We start from the raw sequence: 24,333 nt of genomic DNA, 5'->3' as shown, positions 1-24,333 counted from the left end.
GGTAAGGAAAGTGCACCTCCATTGCGTCAGGAGGCCTGGTTCAGTTTCTAGCACTGTCACGAGAACAACATGTGACCCAGGACACCATCCAAAACATCCAGATGATGCACTGCTCCTGGAGCTGCTAACACTGGTTCTGAAGAAGTAGTCAGTCCCCCTGGGCTTTAATCCATTTTAAAAAGTCTGAGTCCAAAGCTGGGTCCAGGGGAAACCCGGTGTTTAATTGAGACAAAGGTTTTGTTCTTATCCAAACCAAAATCAGAATACGTGTCTGGTTCTCTTCAGGAAAGGTAGGGCCTAGACTCTCAGGCACAAGAAGCCAGAGGTAAGACAAGCCACAGGCCCCAGAGGCAGTGAACTTCGCAGCTCCAGCACAGGTCATTGGTGGTGAGTCCGTGAAGCCCCAAGATTTCGCTAGATTGACTGAAAAGCTGGGGCACCTGACACCAGCCTGCAAAGGAGCTTGTCACCTTGGCAGCATAACAGAGAAAAGCAGGTTTCTGTCAGAAACCTGTATAGATGGGCAGCCTTCCCAGTTTGCAAAGGAATATCATTAAAATGGAACCAGCCCAATGACACATTTCAACAAATTTGGAACAAACTCTGCCAGAAGAAGAGGTAATCTCTCAGAGCTTCTCTGGCTACCCATATTCTCCAAGAGCACCCAAGGGGATGAGCTATCGTAATCATTGGAAGCTGGTGGTTTATCTGCCTCTTGAAATCTAGTGATGAAAGGAGCTACCTACTGTGATCCTCATTTGAAGATTTTTTGTTGTTATAGCACCCTGTGGTGAGGACATAGACTCAGCTATAGCTAGGAGAGCAGAGAATTTCCATGCATTCACAGATAAGGCAAGGAGGAAAACAAAGGACCACAGTCAGATAGGCTCCATGACTTCTCCTGTGTCAAAGGAGAGGCATTCATCCCTCCCTCCCATGAGAGAGGGAATGAGCATGCCTAGATTCTAGGCTCAGCTTTTACACTGCCTTTCTGTAAGGCCTACAGGTTGGGCAATGTCAGCATGGAAACCTTGGAAGAAGCATTCACCAGCCATACTGCTCTAAAGTCACAGGACATCAGCTGGGTGCTCTGAGCCAGACTGCTTGCTCCAAACAGCCCAGTTCTCCTCCCACACTGCCCTCCTAGAGAGCTGGTTTGCAGTATCTGAGAGGTGTGACCTGCTGCTCCAGTTAGGCTAACCTAGGGCAGAAAAAATGTCAAGAAGCTAGAAATGCTGTGAGTGCAAAGAGGGAAACCTTTTCTTGGAAACAGGGAACTCACTCTGGCAGGAGAGATGAACAGTCATGGCCCTAACTATGTCCAAAGTTTCTAACTCACCCAGACACACAAACACCAAAATGGTGAAAAACCCAACTTCATCTCCTGAGCAGCAAAGAGAACTTCTTCCAGCTCTATAAACACATGGGCACCACCAAGGAAGGGCAAATGCCGTTCGCTCACACACAGTAGATCATCCTGTTTACTTCAGACTGCAATGCTGCGGTTATCTTTCAAAGATTTGCCCCCTTCACCACATGTCCTGTCACCTTCCTCAGAAGTTATCTTCCACCTGACCACACCTGGTCAGTTTTGGGAGTCCAAGTTATTAGGATATATTCTCCCAATGGGGGCAGCAACTGACCTATCACTCAGCCATCCCTAATTGCACTTTCTTCTTCCTGAGCACTATGCGCAGTGGTCTGTTTTTAGGGGAAAATAGTTTTGAGCAGAGGTTAAAAAAATAGAGTTTAATTATTGCCTTCTTCGAGAAGGCGGAAATAAGTGGAAACAATTTTTATATTTTGCAAGCATTTCCTCCAGTTTCCTTCAGCATTTATTTTTTAACAGTACTGCTTTGTGGTTCTGTTATGCCTTCCTCTGATCTCCACAGGCTTTATCTTATAGCAATGAAGTGCTTTCCCATTTCACACACAGATTCGCTGAGGCACTCGTCCTCAGAAAGTCAGCTAGGGATTCAACCAGCCCCTTGCAGGCTAAGCCCAGGATCGCACTTGTTCCCCTGTCCTCAAAGTCCTTGTGATCCACTGACTGCCGTAATTAATTGGCCTCTCAAAGACTTAACTGGATAGCTGGGTTTCTCCCCTCCAAGTTGGGTCTTCTCACCATTCTTCCTTGTATTTTAGGAGATAAGTGTAGTAGGAAACCCTGCAAGCTTCCATCACAATCACTGGTGTTTTTTGACATTAAGGTTCAAATGGGCAGTTGCATCTGTACTAAAACACTCTACCCATTTCCCCGGGTCTGTAACAGTTATGGCTGCCAGCCTCTTCTGCACTTTGGCATGCAATTAGTGTGTCTGCTTGAATAGGTCAATGGCACCAGATTTTCTTCCAAGAGGACCCAAATCTTCACATCCTCCAAGCCCTTGTCTCCAGCTACACCTACCTTCATGTAGAGAGGAAGCAGGTGAGATGGAGGGGGGGAAAGTGCCAGCTCCCTAAGGGATCATCCTAAAAGTATGAAGCCGGAGGGACTGCATAAATGTAGAACTATGCAGCACCAATAAATACAAATTAAACTCATAACAAGAAGTGAAATATTAGGGCCAAGGTGACATTTGGACTGGAGGTTCAGCCAAGCTTTACTTTAAATATTTTATTGCTGCAGATAAAGAAAGAGCTTATCCAACACGTTTCTCTCTTTCTCTCCCTCTCCACCTGTCAACTAAAGGGGAAAAAGGAAAAAAATCTTAACTAGCTTTAGTTTTATTTGAGCTAGCCTTCAAAGTTTCACAAAAATAAACAGTTTTAGGGTGGAGGAAGGCACACGTGTAAGAAGGAAAATGCACTTTGAAGCCAGCAAGGGACTGCATGCTTTACGCAGAGATTCACAGCATCCTCTCTGGAGCAGACAAGCGGTGTTCCCCTTCCCTCCAAGCAGCCTCTCCTCCTCCTGCATGGTGGGCTGCCTCGCAGCAAAGCCGTCCTTCAAAGGGACATCAGGATGGCAGGAGCGAGTGCTCCATTCTATTCTGCTGTGCACCTGTTGTTTTATGCTCTGATTGAAAGTTCTTTTGCAACTGTAGCTGTCACTTAGATCTGAGTTTGCAAAGCACCTACTGCAGCGTCAGTCCTGGGCTAAGATGAGGGCTTTTGGGGATTGATTACCACAGTGCCAATAATCTGCATGATCAGAGGTGGGCTCCGTAACTTAAATTTGCCCCCAGATTTAGACCTGAGAGTTTAGAAATAAGGTTTGTCTGTTTTGCCAAGGCCAGGCATTGTTTTAACACCTCTCCCACCAAAAAAAAAAAAGGAAAAGAAAAAAAAGAGCAAGCTCTCACGTCTTATCTCAACAAACTATGAAAGTTATGTTTTTACCCTCATGCTTATGTAGCATACAGAGTGTGGGGAAAGGAAGCAAGAGGTTTCTTTCACAAGATATTTCTCTCTTGCCAAAGTGCCTCTCCCCTTCCAGATCTGAGGATTCCTGGGAGCAGTGGGGCTTTTTCCTGGTGCTATTGTTGCTGCAGTTTCTCACTATAGCACTCAATACTGGTGGTGGCTTTACTTCAAAACGCACATACCGAGGCTCACCTCCCGCTTAGGTGCGCAGTAGGACAACCCATGCACGCCTAGGCAAGCCATCATGCCTAAAGGGAAGTAAGGATGCTCTCACGAGGAAAAACTTCTTGCGGCTCACCGCTGCCTTTCAGGAACCCTGCAGCTCCATCCCATCCAGCATCCCTGTAGGATATTTACTAGCATTTGTGTGCCTTTGCTCCAAAGTGCCACAGGATCGCAGCTGGGAGGACAGAGCCCCCTGTCAGGCATGGGGGGCTGTGCATAGTGATGTCCATAGGGCGAGTGAGCTGCTCCTGTTCTGTGACCTTCAGTCTCTGGGTTTGGCTGTCCCACACCACACACCACTACTGAGGGAAGAGAAAGTGAGGTGTCTATTATGTTTTTAATCTCTTAATTCCTTCTCTCTCTTCTGTCTCCACAGCACAGAGCCCCACTGCAGCAGACCCCTTGCAGCAAGCCTACGCTGGAGTGCAGCAGTACGCAGGTCGTTAGTATTAACACTTACTCCCAATAAACCTTTCATTTATCTAAAGCCTTTAATATCTGAACATACCTGAGGTGGCTGGGGGAAGGGAGCTGCTTGCTGATACAGGGACAAACGAGGACACGAGAGTCCCAGATTAAATTTGCGCTCGTCATGAAAACAAACATCAAGGCCCAGGTTCTTCTCTCCTCAAGGGGGTAATCTTCTCTCACGAAATACTAGGGAAAGGCTCCCGCTGACCTATACTTTGGTGCAGCTTCGTTGATAGAAGAGGGTCAGGTCTACCTAGCACAGTGAACAAGTGGAAAATCAGCCCAGTAACCCCACTGATTTGGTGGGGCACTTGCTCTAGCAGGTCTCCTGAGTCTTCCAGTGAGCAGGGAGACAGGCAGCCAGACCCTGCAGAGCCTCGTCTGCTGCACCTGACAGGGTATGCCTGTACTAACCGCATTTTAGGGTGCCCCTACGTTGTAATGTGGCCACATGTGAGATACATTAGTGTTCACTAGCTCTGGTGAGGCTGGAGGTCCAGCTGTTGAAGTAGGAAGCCCAGAGGAGGTTGTCCCACCTACCTAAGAAGCCACCAGCTCTAGGGCTATCCTTGCTACATTGCTGCTAGAACCCCAGCTGGTTAGTCTGAGGCTTGCTCAGGGGTTACATAGATATACTCTCTGTTCCCTAGCAGCTTTCTGCATGACTCCTAAAGGGTCAGCCTCCACTTGCTCTCATGTCGCCCTGTATGCCAAGCAGCTCCTTTGCAGTTGATGGACTGACACCAGCCAATGTGACCTGGTGCAGACCACGACCCTGCCGTGTTCAGCCTCCCCTCGCGAGGTGTCCATGGCAAATGTTGTGAGGAAGCTGCCACCCTGAAGTCATTATTTCCTGTGGTAACTGGAGCAATCATGGGCTCCCGCTGAGGAATGGCTATTATCTCATGTCAGCACTGTATCTGGAAACTTAATTTAATTCTCCATGTAGGGCTTCATTTGCCGGTGTTTTAGTTATTGTCATTTATTGCTTGTGAGGTTTGATAGATGGGAAGCAGCTCAACCCTTTGAGCTGTTAATTAACCCCTCTGCACACACATGCCCCCTATCCTTCTCTCTCTGGGCTCACAGGCGACCCGTACTCTGTATTTTTAGCAGCAAGGCACATCATCTACCATCTGTGGCTCCCCTTGTCTGCTTGGTGGGGGAGTTGAGGTGGGGAAAACTGTTTAATTGCTGCACACTGTTTCCACTGTCTTTCTGAGCGAGAGAAAGTACCTATATATGTAAAAGAAAATGTATACCTGAGAGTGTATATGTGAATCTGCACGTGTAGTGTGCACGCATATGAACGTTAGAGTAAGAGAGAGAGGAAATACATGTGTGAACCATTTTTATGAGCATATGAAATAATCAAAGTGTGAGAGAGATCACATACAGAAACAGTGCATGTGTTCTCTGAGTGGATATAAGCACGGGTATCAACACACTGGGCTAGTGAATGAACGTGTTTGTGGTACCATCTGGGATGGGTTCGTGTCTCTGCTGGGGGAGATCTCAGTGGAGTCCCCCATTTACACCAGTGGGTAATCCCAAGTCTTGCTGCTGACTAAACTGAAGGGTCGGTAGGTGCTCACAGCAAAGTAGCACCGTCTAGAGCGCCGCTGTGATGTTGCTACCACATCTCAGACTGTATGAGATCTCTCCCTTTAGGGAGCCAAAATCCAGGTGGACAGCCCATCTCCAGCTTAGTGTGATTGTTTGGTATGAAAGCTCCTTGTTTCCCCGTGCTGAAATCTGTCCCTTTTTCTTCTCTCCCTTTCTTTCCCCTATAGCTGCTTATCCTGCTGCTTATGGCCAGATTAGCCAAGCGTTCCCACAGCCGCCTCCCATGATCCCACAGCAACAGAGAGAAGGTGAGTAAATGGGCTGTTCTCCTTTCTGGCCCCAGCATGCCATCCCTACCTCTCTGCTTCCCTTCCTTATACACCTAGAGAGTTGTCATCAAATGCCCCACTGCTTTGAATCCTTGGTCCACGGAGTCTCTTCCCAGTTTCTATACATGTCACAGCATCATCCATACTAACAATAATCTGCAGGAACATCTTTGTGGGGAATCACTGCTGAGATCTTCTTTGCAGCCCCCAGGGAGGGGAGCATACTGATGTGCATGGGCCATGGAAAGGCCAGGTAGCAACACAGGCAACAATGTCCAGCCGGGTGTCTGTGTTAGACACAGTCAACAAGAATGCAGATCAAAAATCCAGCTGCATTGCAATAAAGGATTTAATAGGAAACAAAGCACTGGTGACCCTTCATTAGAAGCCAGTAATGCGATTTCAAACACCTGCTATTTAGACTACCAGCTGATCTAGTCCTTTCAGCCTGACCCTTTATAATCTGGAGAGAAATCAACCCTTCTAGGGCACAACATCTATGCTGGGATGAGATGAATGATGTAGAACTGCCTATTTCTCTGCACTGACTATGGGAGGAGCCTGGGTTAACTAGCCCACAGGAGGGGATAACTGCCCTTTAGACATCAAAAGTAAGGAGAGGTTAATCTCTCACTATTGCATGTAAATGTTTTGACAGGTATCCGTGCCATTTAATGTTGTGTACCCAAAGGCTTGTCTGAATGAAGAGCCTAGTCCCTTGCGTTCCTCTTGCTGTCAGTGGAGAGAAGTGGGATCCTCAGAGGCCAATCCACTTAGGTATTCCCAGCTGTCCCCTAGGGAGTCTATTGCTCTCTTTTGATTAGAAGAGGTGACTGCTTTCCTAAGTGACGCATTTAAGTTAGGTGCCTCAGCTTAGTGTGGAGACCCTCATTTTAAATAATTACATTTCAACTTTTATCCTCTATTAGATCACTAATTCAGATATATTGTTATATGTGTTTTTATATATATATAATGATATTTAATATTTTAATATGGTGTAACAGTCAGAATGAAATGAATCAAGATTACACTATCAAACTAAAACATTCTGATGGCCTAGAACTACTTTGGGGGAGAAATTCCATTTTGTGAGAAAATTAGAATGTTGGCATTTCAATCTAATTTCGAATTAATTTTTTTCTGATGTCAGAATTTCCTGGGGAACACAACTTCCAGCTCCTGATTAGCTCTAGTACATGTCCCTGCTGTGAGAACAGATGCACAGACCTAAGGTATCAGTACAGAGATGTTTCCCCCATGCTGAAGGACTTTGCTTTTTATTACTTACTGGGGCTAGATTAAGCACAGGACAAAATGGCGAGCAGACCATAGCTTAGCACAGCATTGGGCCAGGAACAATCAGAAGCAATGGATGGCTGTTGTGCATACTTTGAATACCCACTGCCCAAAGACCCCTGTCTTCATAAGGCACAGTCCATCTGTGTGGGTTGAGGGAGAGTGTCACCCGGTGGACAAGTTATCTCATATGCCCTTGCTCTTTCTTGCAAGGTAGAGCTGGTATTGACTATGGCTGGAGATCAGATATATAAGACGGACTACTCGTCCAGTGTAGGTTGCCCTTCTCCACTCATCTGCAGTGCTTGCTTGCTGTGGCTTTCCCTGCTGCTGGCTGGAAGGCATAATCTCTGAGGAACAATGCTCCATCTTAGCACAGAGTCGAGGCCTTTAAGCCTCTCTAACCTTTAACAGGAAAACACAGCAAGAGGGAACTCTAATAATAACAATACTCAGTACTGAAAAGATGTTTGCAAGGATCTGCACAAACATTGATTCGTTAATGAACCAGCCCTACCACAACAATAACACTGGCAATCGCATTGTTAAAAACAATGTTAACTCTGAGGTCCTGCATCCTGGTTGGATAACAAGCCCAGGGCTGCTCGGCTGCTGCAACGTTCCTGTAGAGATTAGTGATTACTTCCATATGAGTGCTGAGACTGTCAGCAGCTGACAGTTTGCATGGGGTGGAACAGATCCAAAATGATCAACGCTGAAGATGAAGTTTTGATTTAGACCGTGTCAACCAGGCAAAATTTGGGGTAATTTTGAATTTGTTACTCATCCTGACATAGCTTCTGAAACTCAGAAATACACTTAGACATTAGACTGGAGTGGTACAGGCTTGTGACTCGTGTCTGCCCTGCACACAGGCACGCTGGGGACCTAGTAGCAAGCAGAAGCCGAAGAAAGGGCAAAGAAGTTATAGCCTCTCAGTTTTTGCTGTAGAGGTGAGGCATACATCCCACTTACTGTGCAGCCAGCCCAAGGGCTGCCTGCTAACTTTGCACATCCTTATGGGTGAGCCCATTTTTAATTATTGTTAGAAGGACTCTCTAGCCGTAGCTTCTCCTTATGACACTGATTCATAGCGTTATAAAGGCAATGATAGAGAGCTGACCCCAGCTCAGGTACTTGGAGTTTATTTGTGTTGACAGTGGACATGCAGGAACAGGCTGGGTCTGGTGCCGTGCACATGCTATACCACCGCAGCAATGAGCTGGAGGCTGAGGAGTACTTGCATAGCAATTGTTTAGCAGGAGTAAATTCAGGCCCAACCAGGCCAAATAAACATAGATCCACTGTGGAGCTCTCTGACATGTGCTCCAGAACAGAAATATATATTATTTTAGGCAATAAATCCAAGAGTCAGGGTAGGTGCCAGGGTAAAAAAATGAACCTTGATTCTCTTCTCATAAAGCGTTGTCAGGGCTAGATCTTGAGCTGACTTACAGCCCTTTTGGAAATCAGTATTAAAGTGTTTGGTAAAGAATTCTGGCACTATATTCAGCCCTGGACTGCCAAGTGTAATGGTCTCCAATAATCCATTAACCCAGTCCAAAACAAGACCTTTCTTTTGACAGTTGAAGTATTCAGTGAGATTTTGCCTTTCCAACTGTGATATTTCTCTCTTTGCAATCATCCAGGTTTAAAACTCATTGCACAAGTGCACTGAGAATTAACTTGCTTTTCATAGCATTCTGAGCTGAATATCTCATGTGTTCAGTTTCTCAGAAACCTATATAAATGCACAAAGTGGTGGCCATATATACATGTATAGTTTTCCACACAGTGCCCAGATTTGCTTGACTCAAGCAAAAAAGACAAGGTAGAGCCAGAGAAAGCTTGTTTTGTGATTTTTTTACTGAGAAGTCTAACTGTGAAAGATAACTGATGGATGGATGGATATAACAAGAAATTGCTTGTTTAATCCTAACGGCAGTATTTTTATATGTGAGGGTAGGAAAACAAATCAAATAGCCCAGGTTGTTTTTCAGTAGCAGGTGAAGTTTGCAACTAGCAAAAATCCTCTGTAGTTAGCAACAAAATGAGTTTGGCCTTGAATGTCTGAGTCAGTGCAGGAAGCCACAGCATGGGTTTCACATCTATGTTTTGGAGCAGAACTGAGCTTTTAGGAAGGTCTCTGCCCTTTTACCTCCTCCCTGGTCTCTCCCTCTTGGTCTCTCAGCAGTGTGAGGCAATGCAGATTCCAAGGTTAGCTAAGGGTTGTTCTCTCCTTGAGCCAACCTCTAAACTTGGTGTAGATGAAGTTACACGCCTCCTGATCTGCCTTATGCCTTAGTAGGTGTTTCTCAGCACATGCAGGCAGAATCCCTACTCATGCACAACACATCCAAGACCCCAGGAAATGCAGCTGGCATTTTTGAAAGAATTTGCCAGTTTTACACAGCAAACTGCTGGCTCTGGTGATGTCAGTGGGAATTTTGCCACTAATTACAGCAAGGCCAAGATTTTACCCATCTATTGAAATGCGGATCTCAAATCCCACAGCAGAAGTGCTCAGGGGTGCGTTCAGATGAACGAATGAATTTTTCCCTGCTATTCTGGACCACGATCTTCTCCTGGGCAGAATTTTCTTCTACTCTAACAGAGACCTAAGGGGGTCAGTGTTTGTTTAACACTTTCAGACTGTTACATATCTAGTTTATCTTGCCAATAATGCCACATTGGGTGGAACTGAACTGCAGCAAGGACTGGGATAGGGATAGTTGTTGACTGGGGAGACTAAGGAAGAGGCAGACAGCAGCATTGGGGGCAGAGATGGAAGAGCTTGGCATAAAATAGGGGAGCCTGAATGTGGGCCACTGAGGTTCAAAAGTAATTTAGCTAGGCAGATGACTGGGTGCCTAATTAGTTAATTATCCCACCATACCACTATCCCCCTATTTGGAAGAAACCCTGTCACCATCCTCATGACCTCCAGGAAATGCGTGAGATGCAAAGTATCAGCTGTTCCTTCATGACAGTCCTTTTAGCAAATTAGTGGGGAAAATTGTGCTTAGCAAATATTCATTAGGGCTTCATTTTCCATTAATCCAAAAGGAAATGTGGAGAGCCTGTGACTTCAATCACACTGAGGCCCAGGAATTTTAATGAGCTTTAAATGGGCATCTGTCAGAATCCTGACTTCACCGTACTTCTTCTGCCAGCCGGGGGATTGAGTAATGGCTAATAAAAGGTGGGAGCATCTAGGCGAACTCTTCTCCCTAACAGGAAAGGCAAAGTTGTAATTTGCTGTGTTATAACACCGTTAATTATGCCCTGATGAAAAAAGCAAGAGTATTAAAAAAAACCCTTTCCTCCCCCACACCATGCCCCAGTCATGAATGGGAGAAGGCTGGCTCAGTTAGGTCACAGGGGCATGGGCTGGCAAGGAGGAGAAAACCTCATTTCCCTCTGTCCTCTTACCCTTGTGACAGGAAACATGCACTAATTCACCTCAGCCCCTCCAGAGCAAACCAGAGCTAGAGTTACCTGTTGAGGTCTGTGCAAAGCTGGCCAGAAACTGGAAATCCCCTTGGAAATAACCCCCCCCACACACACACACACAAAACACTCTCTGCTTCCTCAAACTATTCAGTTTTCTGCCAGGGAACAATGCAAGCAATTGAAACACTTATTTTTTTCAACAAAACCACATGGAAAGAAACGTTCCCTTTTGACTTTTGCTACAAGCATAGTACACTTTAATACTTAAAAAAAAAATTATTTTGAAAAGTTTTATTCCTGCACCTTCAAGCAGAGGCAGGTTTTTCACTTTTCTGCTCCAAAATGCATTTCAACAGAACATTTTCTGAAAGTCTCAACTTTAACAAAACTTCATTCTCCAACAAAAGACTCTTCTCTGAATAATTTTCCAAGCAGCCTCTGAAGGCTTTAATAATATTTGTTACAGCACTAAGGAAAAAAGACAATTCCTGTCCTCATATTTTGGATTTAAACCCATCTGTCCTTTCTCTTCCAGAAACAGTAACAATACACAGATTAGCCAAAAAAAAGACTCTGAAAACACATACCCCAGCCACTGTTTCCCAGCTGAGGAAAGCCAGACTTTGGCAGATGTGCAGAGGAATACAGGGAACCATTTTACCAAGACTCTTTAAGGCCAGCTGTACAGACTGTTTCCTAGAGAAGATTCCTCACCAGCCGGAGAGGGGACACCAAAGTAAATCTCCACCATGTGGTCTTTCTTCTCTATTCATGAGTCTTCCTTCTCTTCACAGGACCAGAGGGCTGTAACCTGTTTATCTACCATCTGCCCCAGGAGTTTGGGGATGCTGAGCTGATGCAGATGTTCCTGCCTTTCGGTAATGTCATCTCCTCGAAAGTGTTTGTGGATCGGGCGACAAACCAAAGTAAATGCTTTGGTGGGTAAAGATAACAAAACAATTAGATTCATCCAGGAAAGGGCTTTCTCTGAATACTTTACCTTTCAAACTGCTTTCTCTCTGCTTAAGCTTTATGATTTCTCTCGATTTACTCCTGTCGATACTTTCCCCCTTCCCTTTTTCTCTCCTAATTGTCTCATGCTCAGAATTGTGTGCACTGCTTAGAGGTGAAGGAGTGGCATCTCACCAGCACCTCGGTGCTGTGGGTGCCATTGGTGGGGCAGAAAATACCCCACTTTGGAAGGGGAGGTGGAGAGGGTGCAGAAGAGACTAAAATATCTGGAGCAAAATGGATGGGACTTGGGAGTAGGTGAAATGCTGATGGAGTCAGTAGTGGGAGCATGTGGCAGAAGGGGAATTTAATATTTAATGGAAGGGAAAAACAGGTTGTGGGGCTGAAGGGAAGACAGAAACTGGGGGCAGCTCTCCAATGCATTAGTTGCAAAGGAAGAAGGGCTGAGCAACATCCACTGAAAAGCCAGTCTTCTGCGAGGATGGCTACTTGGTGGATTGCAGGCAGCCGTGCTCTGAGCCCGCCAGACCTGAGCCAGCATCGCAGCAGATGCAAGTAGCCCAAGCCAACCCTCAGCTAGGAGGCCATGCTGAGAGGTTGGGTTTACCCACTTGAAAGCAGCACTGCTCTCACACAGCTCTGGCCTTGCCACTGGCTCAACTCCACCAGCTTGGAGCCTGAACAAAGCACAGCTTTAGCTGCCCGCAGTGCACTGGGTAGGAACATCCCAAGCTGCACCCACAAAGAAAGCACTCACCCAGGGCTCAGCCGGCCAACAGCCGCATGATGATGAGTGTGTGATGTCTCAGTGGGACCTCACTGTTTCTGAGGGTGTTGCTGTAAAGTCTCCCTTGGGCAGTGCTGTGGGGTGGGGATCCTGCTGTGATTGGTCCTATCCCACCCAGGGGATAAGGGATCTCCCCTATCTTTGTGCCCACCAGTGGGATGTGCAATTACTGGTTCTCCACCATCCCATGTTTTTCTTACACTTTCCATGAAAAGTGCAATGGGACAAAATATTGCTTTTCTTTTTCCAGTTACTTGCAGCTGAGCTGGACTCTGCCTCTCAGGCAAATTTCCAGACTTAAGACTTGTTGGAGTTTCATTTGGTTTTAAAGCCACTCTCAGTCCCCACACTATGCTTCCTTCCCATGCCGCCTTCCCCCTTCCCCTCCTGGACAGCCCCGCTCCCACATCTCTTGGCTCATTCTTTGCTAGCTTTGGTGCATGACAGAGAGTCATGCAAGAATCATCCAAGAGTTTTGTGCCCCTTCTCTGTGCACAGTTCCTCCTGCCCAGCCACAGAGTTTCTGAACAGGCTATTTTGCTCTTTGATTTAAGGAGCCCTGTCCCCTAACATGAGGTGACGTCATGTTCCCCTTCATCAGCAGTCATTGGGTTCCTGCAGCCTCAAGCACTAGAGGAATAAAAGACAAAAGATTTTGGTATGAGGAAGCAGCTGGAAGGTTCAAAAGAGAAACTATGGGTTAGACCCATTCTCTCCACAGTCCAGCTGTCTTTTTAGATCCTGAACCATATTAAAGCTCAGAACAAAATGAATAAATCAGAATAACTTTAGGTAACATTGAAAGCTAATGCTCCAAGGATATCAGTGGGTTAGAAATGGAGCTTTGGCAACGAGATAGATTGCCGTTCCTATCACAAATAATATTTAGGGACGTACTGAGCTCTCCTCATTCACAAGGAAGAAGACCAAGGGTGAATGGGGAAGAAGTGAGGTGAGTGCCAAGTCCAGTAAAAGACAGTATCTTCTGGACAGAAATTTACTTTTTCTCCTCTTATTTCAAAAGCTCTCTGGCTACAAGGCTACAAGGATGGTAACACATACTTAGTTTGTGGAGCAGTGTTGTGGAGCTGACTTCATTGCTGCTTCCAAAGCACTGTGAGGTTATGACTGATAGCTAAGGAGAGATTGCGGGATCTAAGCATAAATGTATCTATCTTCACTGTTAGTCTTAATGTGAGAAGAGAACCTAAAATGCAACTTGTTTGATGCAGTAACCTCCAAAACTAATGGTGGGATATTCTAGCCAGAAAGCATAAAGATGCCCTCTGGCTGTGTAGACGTTAAGCCCGCAGGCAAGTAAAAGTAGGAATTAAAGAGACTGAGAGAGAATGGATCTTAGTCACTTTATATTAGCTTCTCATATCTAAGTCCAGTCAGTTTGAGGTCTTGGGCATTAGATCGGAGCAGCCTAGTTTTCTCTGACTTGAACTCAGTTTTCCATAAAGCTGTGTGCCTGGTGTGACTGTTGGTCTTAGCCAACCGTGTTGAATGTGCTGCCATGGGCATCGTTTCCAGAGGCACAGAAATAGCACAATATAGGCAGCTAATTATTACAAGTATATCACACTGCTCTTCAAAACCTCCCACCCTGCTGACCTTCAAAGTTAGAACAGTGCAAAAACATTGAGGTATCACAGACAATCAGGCCTTTCATTTGTTTTGCTAAGTCCGCTGAAGCTGCAGCTGATTATCATTTTTGTCTACAAAGTCAAGAATTTTTTCTAGGGGGAAATTACTCTTTTCTAAAGGAAAAGATAGATATTTTGTAATTTTGAAAGTCAGAAAATTCATTCCTTTTCTACTTAAACGTTTCCCAAAACTCAACATGTAAAAATACAGCATTTGCTTTCTGTTTCACTTTTTTTTAACCCAGCCAGAGCTCTCCAACTGGTAGCCTGGAGGGACAATTCTGCCTGGTCCCAGAAAGATATTCAACCATTATATGACCTTTTAAAATGTTTCTGCTATGCAGATCCCAAGTAAATTGCTGTAACAGAGTCTAGCCCCAGGTTGTTGAGAAATTATCAAGAAGTCCCGCTTAAGACAAACTTTAAAAATTCTGTGGAGAAAAATGTCACCATGCTTTTTCCACAGGAACAGAAAATACTTCATTTGCTGCTTTTCTCTCACTGTTGGACTACCTGTAAGTAACTAGCCCAAAGTGAGTGAGTCAGTGGTGTAGCATCTCAAAAAAGGAACTTTATTCCTTCCCTTTTGGCTCTGAATCCTCCACTGCACTTCCAGCACAAGGATGGATTCAGTAGCTGCTTTGGCCGCTAAAGGCAGGACAGCATAGGGGCAGCCATGAGAGTGTTAGAAAGAGTACAAGACTAGTCACAAGCCTTTCTCCTCGTTTCCTGGAGTCAGCTATCCGGCAGAGAACAATTTAGTACTTATGTGCTCTGCAGAAACTATGCTGTGGTCATGAAACCTTTCACATTCCCCATTCAGAGGCTGCCTCCTGACTGATAAGGAGGAGCGAGGAACAGGAACTATAGCAAACACCAATGTGATGAAAATTCGTGTATAAAATGTGAAAGGGGTCAAAATATGTCTATTGTTTTCCACAACCGGTTTGCTTGCTATCGTGTGTAAGACTGTCTGAGAAACAACCTTGACCTCTCATGGAAAAAACTCATTTAAATTGGGAGCTGTCTTTGCCCAAGACTTTCCTCGTTACACACATCCAGACTCAATCCAAATCCTCCCTTTTCTCCTTCTACAATTTTTCAAGCCTCTGACTTTTATTTTTTCCCTTTCCTGAGGCAGCTGAAACATGCCCAAGTGCAGACCACACTTCTCCCACCCGCTTACCAACATCCTACCTATACCCAAGGGCTGAGCCTCTGCCACAGTGACCACACCAGCATCTCTTTGGGATTCTGCTCAGGCACTGCCTTTTCAACCCTCTTGTATTCAGACTTATTGATTTCACCTTCAAAGCCCTTCACAGTTCTGTCCTTCTTTCTCCTCACCTGCTATTCCTTCACTCACTCTCCAGTAAACAGCTGTAGCCTCTTCCCATACACTTCTTTTACTGTCAGCATGTTTCTCCTCACTTGAGGCATACTGTCCATTCCTAGGGAAATGACAGGACCACAGCAGGCATCGTTGTCTCACTCAGGAAAAATTACACTTAATCAGATGCTCCTTGAAGCCAGTTCTCCCATTCCCAGGGCAGGCTGATCTGGGACCCAGCAGCTCCGTATTGAGACACAGTTTATGGCAGTTTGAGCTTCAACTTCTGCAGGATTCCGGGGCTGTATCTTGTCTCTGCGCAAGTCAGAGACTGCGCTGAGTCTCTCACTTCCCCACCACATGGGTGAGCTTTTCTATGTGTAGATATCTACTAATTGCCAAAGGGCATGCAACATATCTGTATGCTGCTCATAACAGTTCTAGTGATAGTTCCCTTCTCAGACATGTAGATAATGTAAGTGTGACCAGTTTGTGTACAAGCAAAAAGAAAAACCGTGGTAAAAGGATGTAATTAAGGCTGCTAAGACAAGTAGTCAATGTGAGAAGAGCAAGTCTTCACATTACCCACACATGGCTAACTCCGCCTCTGTGATAGGATGAAGCTATGATACAGGCCTAATTTCGTAAGCACTCACTGTTGTCACACAGGCCACATTTTGAGAAGGCATTTGAAAACATTAAAATAGTGAAATATAGAGACAGCCATGTTCTAGGAAAATATTTTAACAGAGAAGAGAGTGAGAAAAGGATAGGTTTGGGCAATATTAATTAGGAAGACATGACAGAAATTAGAAAAACGAGGACATAGATGGAACAGCAGAGGCCAAATGATTACCCTAAGGTGTCAAATAAGATGTAGATAAATTAAAACCAGAGAAATTGCTATACTGGTGCATGTGGAAAATCATTCGTTCAGTCAGCCCTCTCTGAGAGCCGCGAGCACCTGCCTCTGCTGGCTCTTTGCACATCATTGAGCAGCAGGCACTGTGCATGTCTCCTCAGTTTGTGCAAGTTCCCCACTCCTTCTGGTGTGGGATGGCTTTCAGAGTCCATTTCTCCCCAAGGGACAATAACCTGGGGAGGTTGTGAAGAGCCTCTGTTGTGCCCATAGAAACACTGTGGTTCAATTCATAATCCAGCACCCCAGGGTGGCAGTGATCGTGTCCTCTGGACACTTTTCTCCTCTTCTGTGCATTCCAGAGGGATGCCCACACTGATAACAGGTGATTTCCTACCCCTTTTTGAAATGTCCCATCTGAAACATAGAAATGTTCTAGCTTTGACTACATACTGTGATGGATCCTTAGAATCATGGATTTGTAGGGACTAAAGGGACCATCTTGTTTAACTCTTGGTGCAACATGGATATCAAGCTTCAGCCCACGTTCCTTCCCATTCCTCCCACATTCCCAGGGAGTCCACTGTACAGCTGCTAGTGGGTCACCCCATCTGGTAAAATGTCCTGTGTTCTTTGAAGATGCCAAAAGAAGGAAGACACCACTTGCTGAGGGACATAGCAGTTAATTGCTCTCACTGTTAAATATTTTCTTTTTATTTCCTACTCAACGTTTTCTGGCTTCCAGCTTGTGAAAAGAAACAAGGGAGCCAAAGGAGAGAGATTAAAGGTGAGAAAAGCAGTGAGGAATGATGACGGCACACAGGAGGGGGTGAAGCTCAGGAGAAGGTCTGGGGAATAGGTAGAGCTTGTATCATATTATTAAAAACATATTGTGGCAGTTCAAGACTGCAATGTGGTGGCAGAAAGGGGGGGGGGGGTGAGAGATGCAGGGCAACAAGCAGGTCACAACTGTCTACAGCATTTCAACGTGGAAGTTGAATAGGAACAAGGTAAACATCAAGAGACTGGGGCACCAGCAAAACTATGCAGGGGCCTGGATCCAGGGGCATTGTAGGTCGGGTCTGAAGTGCATTGGCAGCACTCCATAAGACATGGGAGTGGAACAACAGACCCCGAGGTACACAGAAAAAAATATTGCTCAGCACTTGCTCACAATGTGCCTCCAATACATCCTGCCAAAACTGCCAGGTTCTCATTTAATAAAAGAGTCAGCTCTCCTTAAATTTGTCCATGGAAATGAGCAAATCCGGGAGTAGGGTGGTATAAGAGTCAGAAATTCCAGTCTCGTGTCTGTCCTGTCTTGTCAACCATGAGTCAAGTGGGCCATGTGCCTCGGTTTCCCTTTCTTGTAGCAGGACACTGACTCCTTTGCACAGTGCTTTAAAACCCACAGATGAGAATTATTTATGAGCTCAGAGTAATTTCTTTCCCTCTGATTCTTCCTTTAGAAAATAGCCTTTCTCACTAAATAAGGGAGTTACTAGAAACCAGTTGGGAGAGAGGTGGAGCTCTGCTTGCTGCTGCTAACAATATTATGATTAAATTTCTGGGTTTGTTTTTATTTTTACTTTTAGCCTGATTTCAAATTTCCTAAGAAAAGTCCCTGCCACACATTTTCTCCCTGTAGTCCAAGGAATTAGGCCATGCCCTTTACTTTGAATGATCTAGTGGCAATAAATTCTGCCTCAGGTCCCTGGGCAATATCAGACGGTCATACACATACAGCTGTGGGCCAAAAGCTCAAGTGTACTGAAAAAACCCACTAATCTGAGTGCTTGAATTGAGACAATTTGGAGCCAGTTTTCCAGGTATATTAGGCATTCTTCACCGCCTTCCCCTGCCCCCCCGCCCAGTGTTTCAGTTCAGATCAGCACTAGCTTGTTGAGGTCTGCTCCGTTCTCCAGGGCCTGGCACAGGCAGCCAGACAGCCAAGCAAAGACTCACGAGGTGTCTAGCTTCATTGGAAAGTAGGCTAGGAGGGACAGGACACCATCAAAGGGGTGTTTCAGGCTCCCAGGTAAAAGGGAAAGGAGGCACAAGAGTTTATTTGCTAGGCACGCTCTATTTTAATACAAAGAAGCCAGACTCTGAGACTTCACGTCCGTGGAGTAAAGAAGGGACACTTCTCCAGCTAATAGCTGTGCGAGTAGGAAAGAGAAGGCGCTTTTCATCAAACTCACCACATAGCACCTCCAGCCATTGCAGTCGGCTGGGGGAGGTTTTGGGAGGAGGAGGAGGAGCTGGAGAAGTATTAGGGCTGTGAGCCACTATTCATTTATAAACTATAATTAATTTGATGTTTAGATTAATTTCTGATGCACTCTCAAAGGTGCACTGAAAGCATTTTTCCTTTATTATAATGTTGATTGCTTATTGGGGAGATAAATCTAACTGTCAGTTATGCACTGACTTACCAAAACTTTCAGACCAAGCAAGCATGTATGCATAAGGAACAGCTGTTTGCAGATCTCCACTTAAAGAGACAGCTCTGCCTTTTCCCAATAACTCACATTAAAGAAAATCTATACCTTGTACACAGGGACTTCTGCTTTCTTTTGTAGCTTAACAATGTATTAGGCAAGAATATGTTAGCAGAATCTATCTTCTATTTATCTGTCCAGCTGTATTTATTGCTGTTCTATCCACCTCTCCATCCAAGTGATAGATATAGTCCATATCTAGAATATGTTTAAAAGCTATGTATATGTTTGTACATACCTACTCACATGCACATTTACACAATCATTTGAAATATTTTCACTTATGGTGTAATTAGATGGAGGAATTCATTACTGCAGGGTCTTTGTGGCTACTCATTTAATGAACTTCAAAGAGGGAATGGCCATTTATGTGACTAATGGAAATGACCACTTATAAGAGTTAATGCCAGAAGAAAGGAAAAAAGAAAAAGAGTTTTGAAAGAGATTAAAAACTTAGTGCCCTGGGCTTCAAACTAATGCTTCCACACTGGGTATTAGGAAAAGAACATGATGGGGCAGACTACCTCATATGTGCCTGCACAGCATGCTGTTTATTGCAACTTCCCCTAAAAGAACTTCTGATGTTAGATAGCACAGATGAACCCTGGGTCTAATCGTATACAGCTGATCCTACCTATGCTCCAAGGATATTATAGTTCCAAATGTGAACACCCACACATGCAGAAATGCTAGAGAAGGGTTAATTGTGCCATGTTAGTTCAATCCCCTTGCACCGGGATACCAGCTTTCACAGCGTGGGGCATGGGCATGACAACTGCATGGCCTGGGATATAACGTTAGGATCCCTAAAATAGCACTTTGTCTTGTCTTCGTACATTCTGTGAACGGACCAGTTCAGATCTGAAGATACTCCAACGACATTACTAAGCCCTAAAAAAAGATCCACAAACAGGCAGGTCCATTTCTGAACTCAAGGTGATTGATCTGTAGAGTGTAGACTTACATCATCCTGCTCTTGTGAAATTAGAAACCCATCACAGCACTTTGGCTACCTGTTACATTTATTTTTGTTTTTCCAAGAAGACCTGTTTCAAACAAGGTGAATCCGAGCTGTAGAATCAGTCCATCCAAACATCCATCCATTTCCACATATATCTATCTTCAGCTTCTTTACGTCCATCTATCCTTTCTCATTCACTGCACAGGACTGCTGTTCAGTATTTTGAAGTCTGTCAGCTAGCTAGTTACTGAGCAGCTGTTCAACAGATCCTCACAGCTCTGTGCTTGGCCCCAGGCCTTCCTTACCACACAGTATTCAAACCCTGCTATGAATATGAATGTATTATTATTTCCTCATCTGCTTGTCTAAGGTCCTTCCCAGCACAGCATTTGAGAGGTTCACAGAGCTGAGTATCAGCACTTTCACAGTGCTCATGTTGTCCTCATTTTAGCAAGGGGATGGTGAGGCATAGAAAGATATTCAAAACTGTTTACTAATCTTGGATGCCTAATATGAGATGCCATAAGCCTGGCTGCCCTGTTTGCTTGTTTTCTTAAAGTATTTAACATGGTGTAGGGCGTTCAATGTTCTTGTCAACTTTAGATGCAGATAGAGGCACACAGCCTTTTTGCCAGGGAAATATCAGGTCTCACACTGAGCACAAGGGAAAAGAGAAACAGGCAATAAGGCTTCGTCTTTACTGGTAAACTAAAGAGGCCCTGGATATCAGCTCAAGCATTGTGCCATAACTGTCTTTTTTTTTTTTTTTTTAATGTTTGTAAGCCATTGGCTGTACTTGAGCCCATGCCAGTTAGCTCCCTGCTGGACAATGCTTGGACATGGTCTCAGCGATGACAAGGGCCAGGGACTGTTCCCAGTCAGCAGTATAGACAAGGCCGCCCTCTTTTGAGGGCTAAGAGAAGTTAGACATATAGATGCAATCCGTGTTGTTCAATTTGCATTCAGAACCTGGCCTATTTACTAATATAGGAGTAGCCTAGGAGATTTTATTAAGGAAGTCTGTGATTTATGATTTACCTAGCATAACTGGGATGTTATGGCAGAAACAGGGATCCAATACGGTCCTCCAAGGCAGCATTTGGTTGTATAACTACAAAACCATCCTTACCCTGCCTTGTTTACTGACCACATTCCAACATTGCCGTCTCCATCACCCTGTTATGCATTCCCAAAACACATTAATTCTCTACCGTAATTAAAACAAGGATGCTGTGAAAAAGAAGAATACAGAAATGTGTGACTGGAAGCAATGCCATAACGGATATACAAAACATAGACTTGAAGTTTCAGAGATAACATTGGTTCTTGCATTTTCTAACTCCTGAGTGCTTCACTTCACAGCCTTCTCATTCTTTTAATGTACCGGTGCATCTGATATGCTCACTTTTCAAGTAAGCAAATCAAAATCAAAAATAATCCCCAGATGGGGATTTCACATAGTATATGCTGACATCCTCAAAGGTTATCATCAGGATAACAACTAGCAGATCCCCCGTAAAAATAGATACCTTTCTTAAACATTCCTAGTTTCCTCAATTTCCTCATTCCAAATCCTCAGTCAAACTCAACATCATCCCCAAATCCAGGCCACGCTTCCCCAGTCCTCATCTGTTATATATTCATATATATGTATATAAATGTATATACATACACCTATATATATTTCTCCAGTAGCTAATATGTGTGCAGATGGTCAAAAACAGTGACAAACCATTGAACCAGGAATGCTTAAGAGTACTTTAAAGATAACTGTATAGGAGTTGCAGCCTCATGTTAGGTAGAAGAAAGTTTTGAGTAAATGATACAGTGCTCATTACTAGTTTGCAGTTAATTTCTGTAAATGGATTATTAAAAGCTAGATGGAACAAGGTTCAGATAAGCCTGTGAGCAAAAAGCTCTGATGTTAAACCTCATGAAGATGTGTTCATACCGTATTCTCTCCACTTCTAATCCTTAAGGGATGGATGTATAATCGTGGGGGATGTGAGTATTTAGTGGAAAATAAGGCCTTACAGTTATGACCAATGGCTTTAGTTTGGGATTATCCGTCATAAATTATGACAGTCACTGTTTCTGTCTATTCATAGACTCACAGAACCATTCAGGTTGGAAGGGACCTCAGAAGGTCTGTAGTCCAACCTCCTGGACCGCCTGCCCAAAGCAGGGTCAACTACTGGGTCAGACCTCAGAGTTGCTCAGGGCTTTATCTAGTCAGGTCTTTATTCAGCAGAGGAGGATAAATGTTTCCCTAATTGACTGGCTGTGGTCCTGTTAATGCAGCTCAGGATGCTGTCGGCCTTCCTTGCAGCCAGACACGGCACTAATTGCCTCTTGCAATGAAGCCCGATGGAAAACCTAGAGACAATGGGGCTGTGCCACTTTTCACCAGGTGAGCATCTGGCCCCTTGATATTCACCCAGGCATATTTATCATTATGAAAGGGAGGTCTCTTTTACATGGTCTCTACCATATAAAAGTAGCTGCTGTCATTGGCTACTTCAGAGGAAACAGATTTAATCCTTTTTTGACCTTATGACCCCATAAATTTAAAGGTGACCATTTAAAGGTGAAATTATATAATTACCCTAAAGATAGGTCTCTAATCTCCCTTTAAAACCCTTCACCAGAGTGCCAGAGTTTTCCAGGCATTTTTCTTGCCCATTGTACGCCTCCTGAGGTAGCTGAACAGGCTCCATAAGAGTCATTCTGTTATTGGGCTTTTAAAAGCACTTATGAGAGAAGAAGTTTCACTTTTTGATTTTACAAGTCAGTGTAAGAATTGCATTTTTTCAGGTGGCTCATATTTTTTACCCTACTCCTTCAAATCAAGATTCTTGTCCGAATTTTCAATAACCACTATGTCTTTCTGAGATCTTAAGTTTTTTTAACCAAAGGTATTTTCATAAATGTGTTTTCCAGTGATATTTCTACTCCCCTTATTTCAGTATTTAAATTGTAAGTGTATTTTCCCATCTTCCACCTAAGTCTGGATCAAGAGTTCAAGGGGTCACTGGGCAGAGGCCCCTGAAGCCAAATTTAAATCAGGCTTTGGCAATCTGTGGCATGATCCAGATCCTACCAACTAACTGTAACTCTTCCCAGAGACTGCAGAAGGCTCTTCACAGAGCTTCACAATCTCCAGGATTCAGGGTCCTCTTTTGAAGGACATTAGTGGTGAATGCTTTGCTTGCAAAGCCAGATGAATTTATCTATCTGCAGCTACATTATAGTATGAAGGTGTTTAATTCTCAGGGATGTTGATGACAGAAGTCAGCTGATCATCTCCTTGTCCATTATGGGTAATTGAAAGCACGGTGGTCTTACATTACTGAAAGGACCACAGATATAACAGCTGGTTGGATATGCATCAGGAATCTTATCTGAGGACTCTTTCACTTTAAAATGTGCTTCTACAGATCTTTCCATTCTCCTGTTGGTACCCAGCATAGTTTAGTGCCACTTCACAAACTCCTGATCTAGATATTAAGAGATTTTCTCTTTTCTTTTTCTTCCCAGAAGACACCTTGCATATGAGAAGGTTTTTCCTTGTTGATTTTAATTTTTTGTTTTATTAGCTTTTTTTCACACAGTGGCCCACGTATAAAGTAATATATTGGTTTGAAAAGCATGGCCAAAAGCTATTCATCACTGTTTCTAGCTTCTGAATAAGAACTTCTGAACAGTACCGCAAGAGAAGCTCTGAATCTTTCTATATGTCTATTAGGTTGCCCCACCCTACTCATAATGAGGTATGCAGGACATAAAGAAATGGTTAGTTTCCATCTAGGTAAAGATTAGCAGGAGCAAGCTGGGGATTCTGTATCATACTATATCAAGAATTGATCTATTTCAGAGATTGTTTGGGACACGGGAACTGATTTTAAAAAATCATCAGTAGCCACTAGTACAATTCATAGCATATATTCCTGATTTGTTGTCCCTTCCCTTTTTTTTTTTTTTTTTTTTGGTTTAACTCAGGAAGGAATTCACCTCCCCACCATGAAATAGTAGCAAAAGGAATTATAACGCACATCTCTTATAGACCAAGAAGGATAATTGGTCTTTCTGGTAGATTTTCTGTTCTTAAGTATCTTCTTTATCAAGAGCCCGCAAAATAAGTAGGATCCAAGAGAGAACCTAAGAGCAGTGCAAATGAAGATTAAGATAAGAAATGGAGTGGGATATGACTGGTGAGAGCTTCAGTAGCTATTTTCATCTTTTTTGTACTGTGCAACTTCAGCAAATCTGAAGTAGTAATACCTTTCATCTTTATTCTGAAACACTCTCAAAGCATCTTGAAATGCTTAGGTCCCGCTCACATTTTAGTTAAACTAAGCTTGATCTTTGCTTCTGGTTTTACACCTGAAGAACTTGCCTGCTCAAGAATTCATCTTTTTTTTTTTTTTTTCAGCTATATATACTCCCCCTATAAACCTTATATTAATGTGTTAGGACCTCAGACATTCACAATACAGGCCAATTCTCAGAAAGCAATTCAAGAAGAAGAGTTTCTTCTGTTTCTGAAGTCTGTTAGGCAATTGCTT

General features: G+C 44.0%; 1 protein-coding gene across 10 annotated transcripts in view; it reads left to right on the top strand.

Annotated features, from left to right (window-relative positions):
• LOC104138512 (CUGBP Elav-like family member 4) overlaps window positions 1-24,333 on the top strand; it is a 721,557-nt gene that overhangs the window by 661,128 nt on the left and 36,096 nt on the right. For 4 of the 10 annotated variants that reach the window (XR_011137468.1, XM_068925635.1, XM_068925634.1 and 1 more), the window contains exons 9-11: window positions 3,968-4,033; window positions 5,856-5,936; window positions 11,504-11,647. Coding sequence is in view for 9 of the 10 variants with exons in the window: in XM_068925635.1 (XP_068781736.1) it covers window positions 3,968-4,033; window positions 5,856-5,936; window positions 11,504-11,647 (291 nt within the window). In the remaining variant the exon portion in view is untranslated. The remainder of the gene's footprint in view (window positions 1-3,967; window positions 4,034-5,855; window positions 5,937-11,503; window positions 11,648-24,333) is intronic. The other 6 variants (XM_009666153.2, XM_068925637.1, XM_009666155.2 and 3 more) reach the window with 3 other exon arrangements.

Source organism: Struthio camelus, chromosome W (genome assembly GCF_040807025.1).
Source record: "Struthio camelus isolate bStrCam1 chromosome W, bStrCam1.hap1, whole genome shotgun sequence".
NCBI lineage: Eukaryota > Metazoa > Chordata > Aves > Struthioniformes > Struthionidae > Struthio > Struthio camelus.
This window is presented reverse-complemented; position numbering and strand designations above follow the sequence as displayed.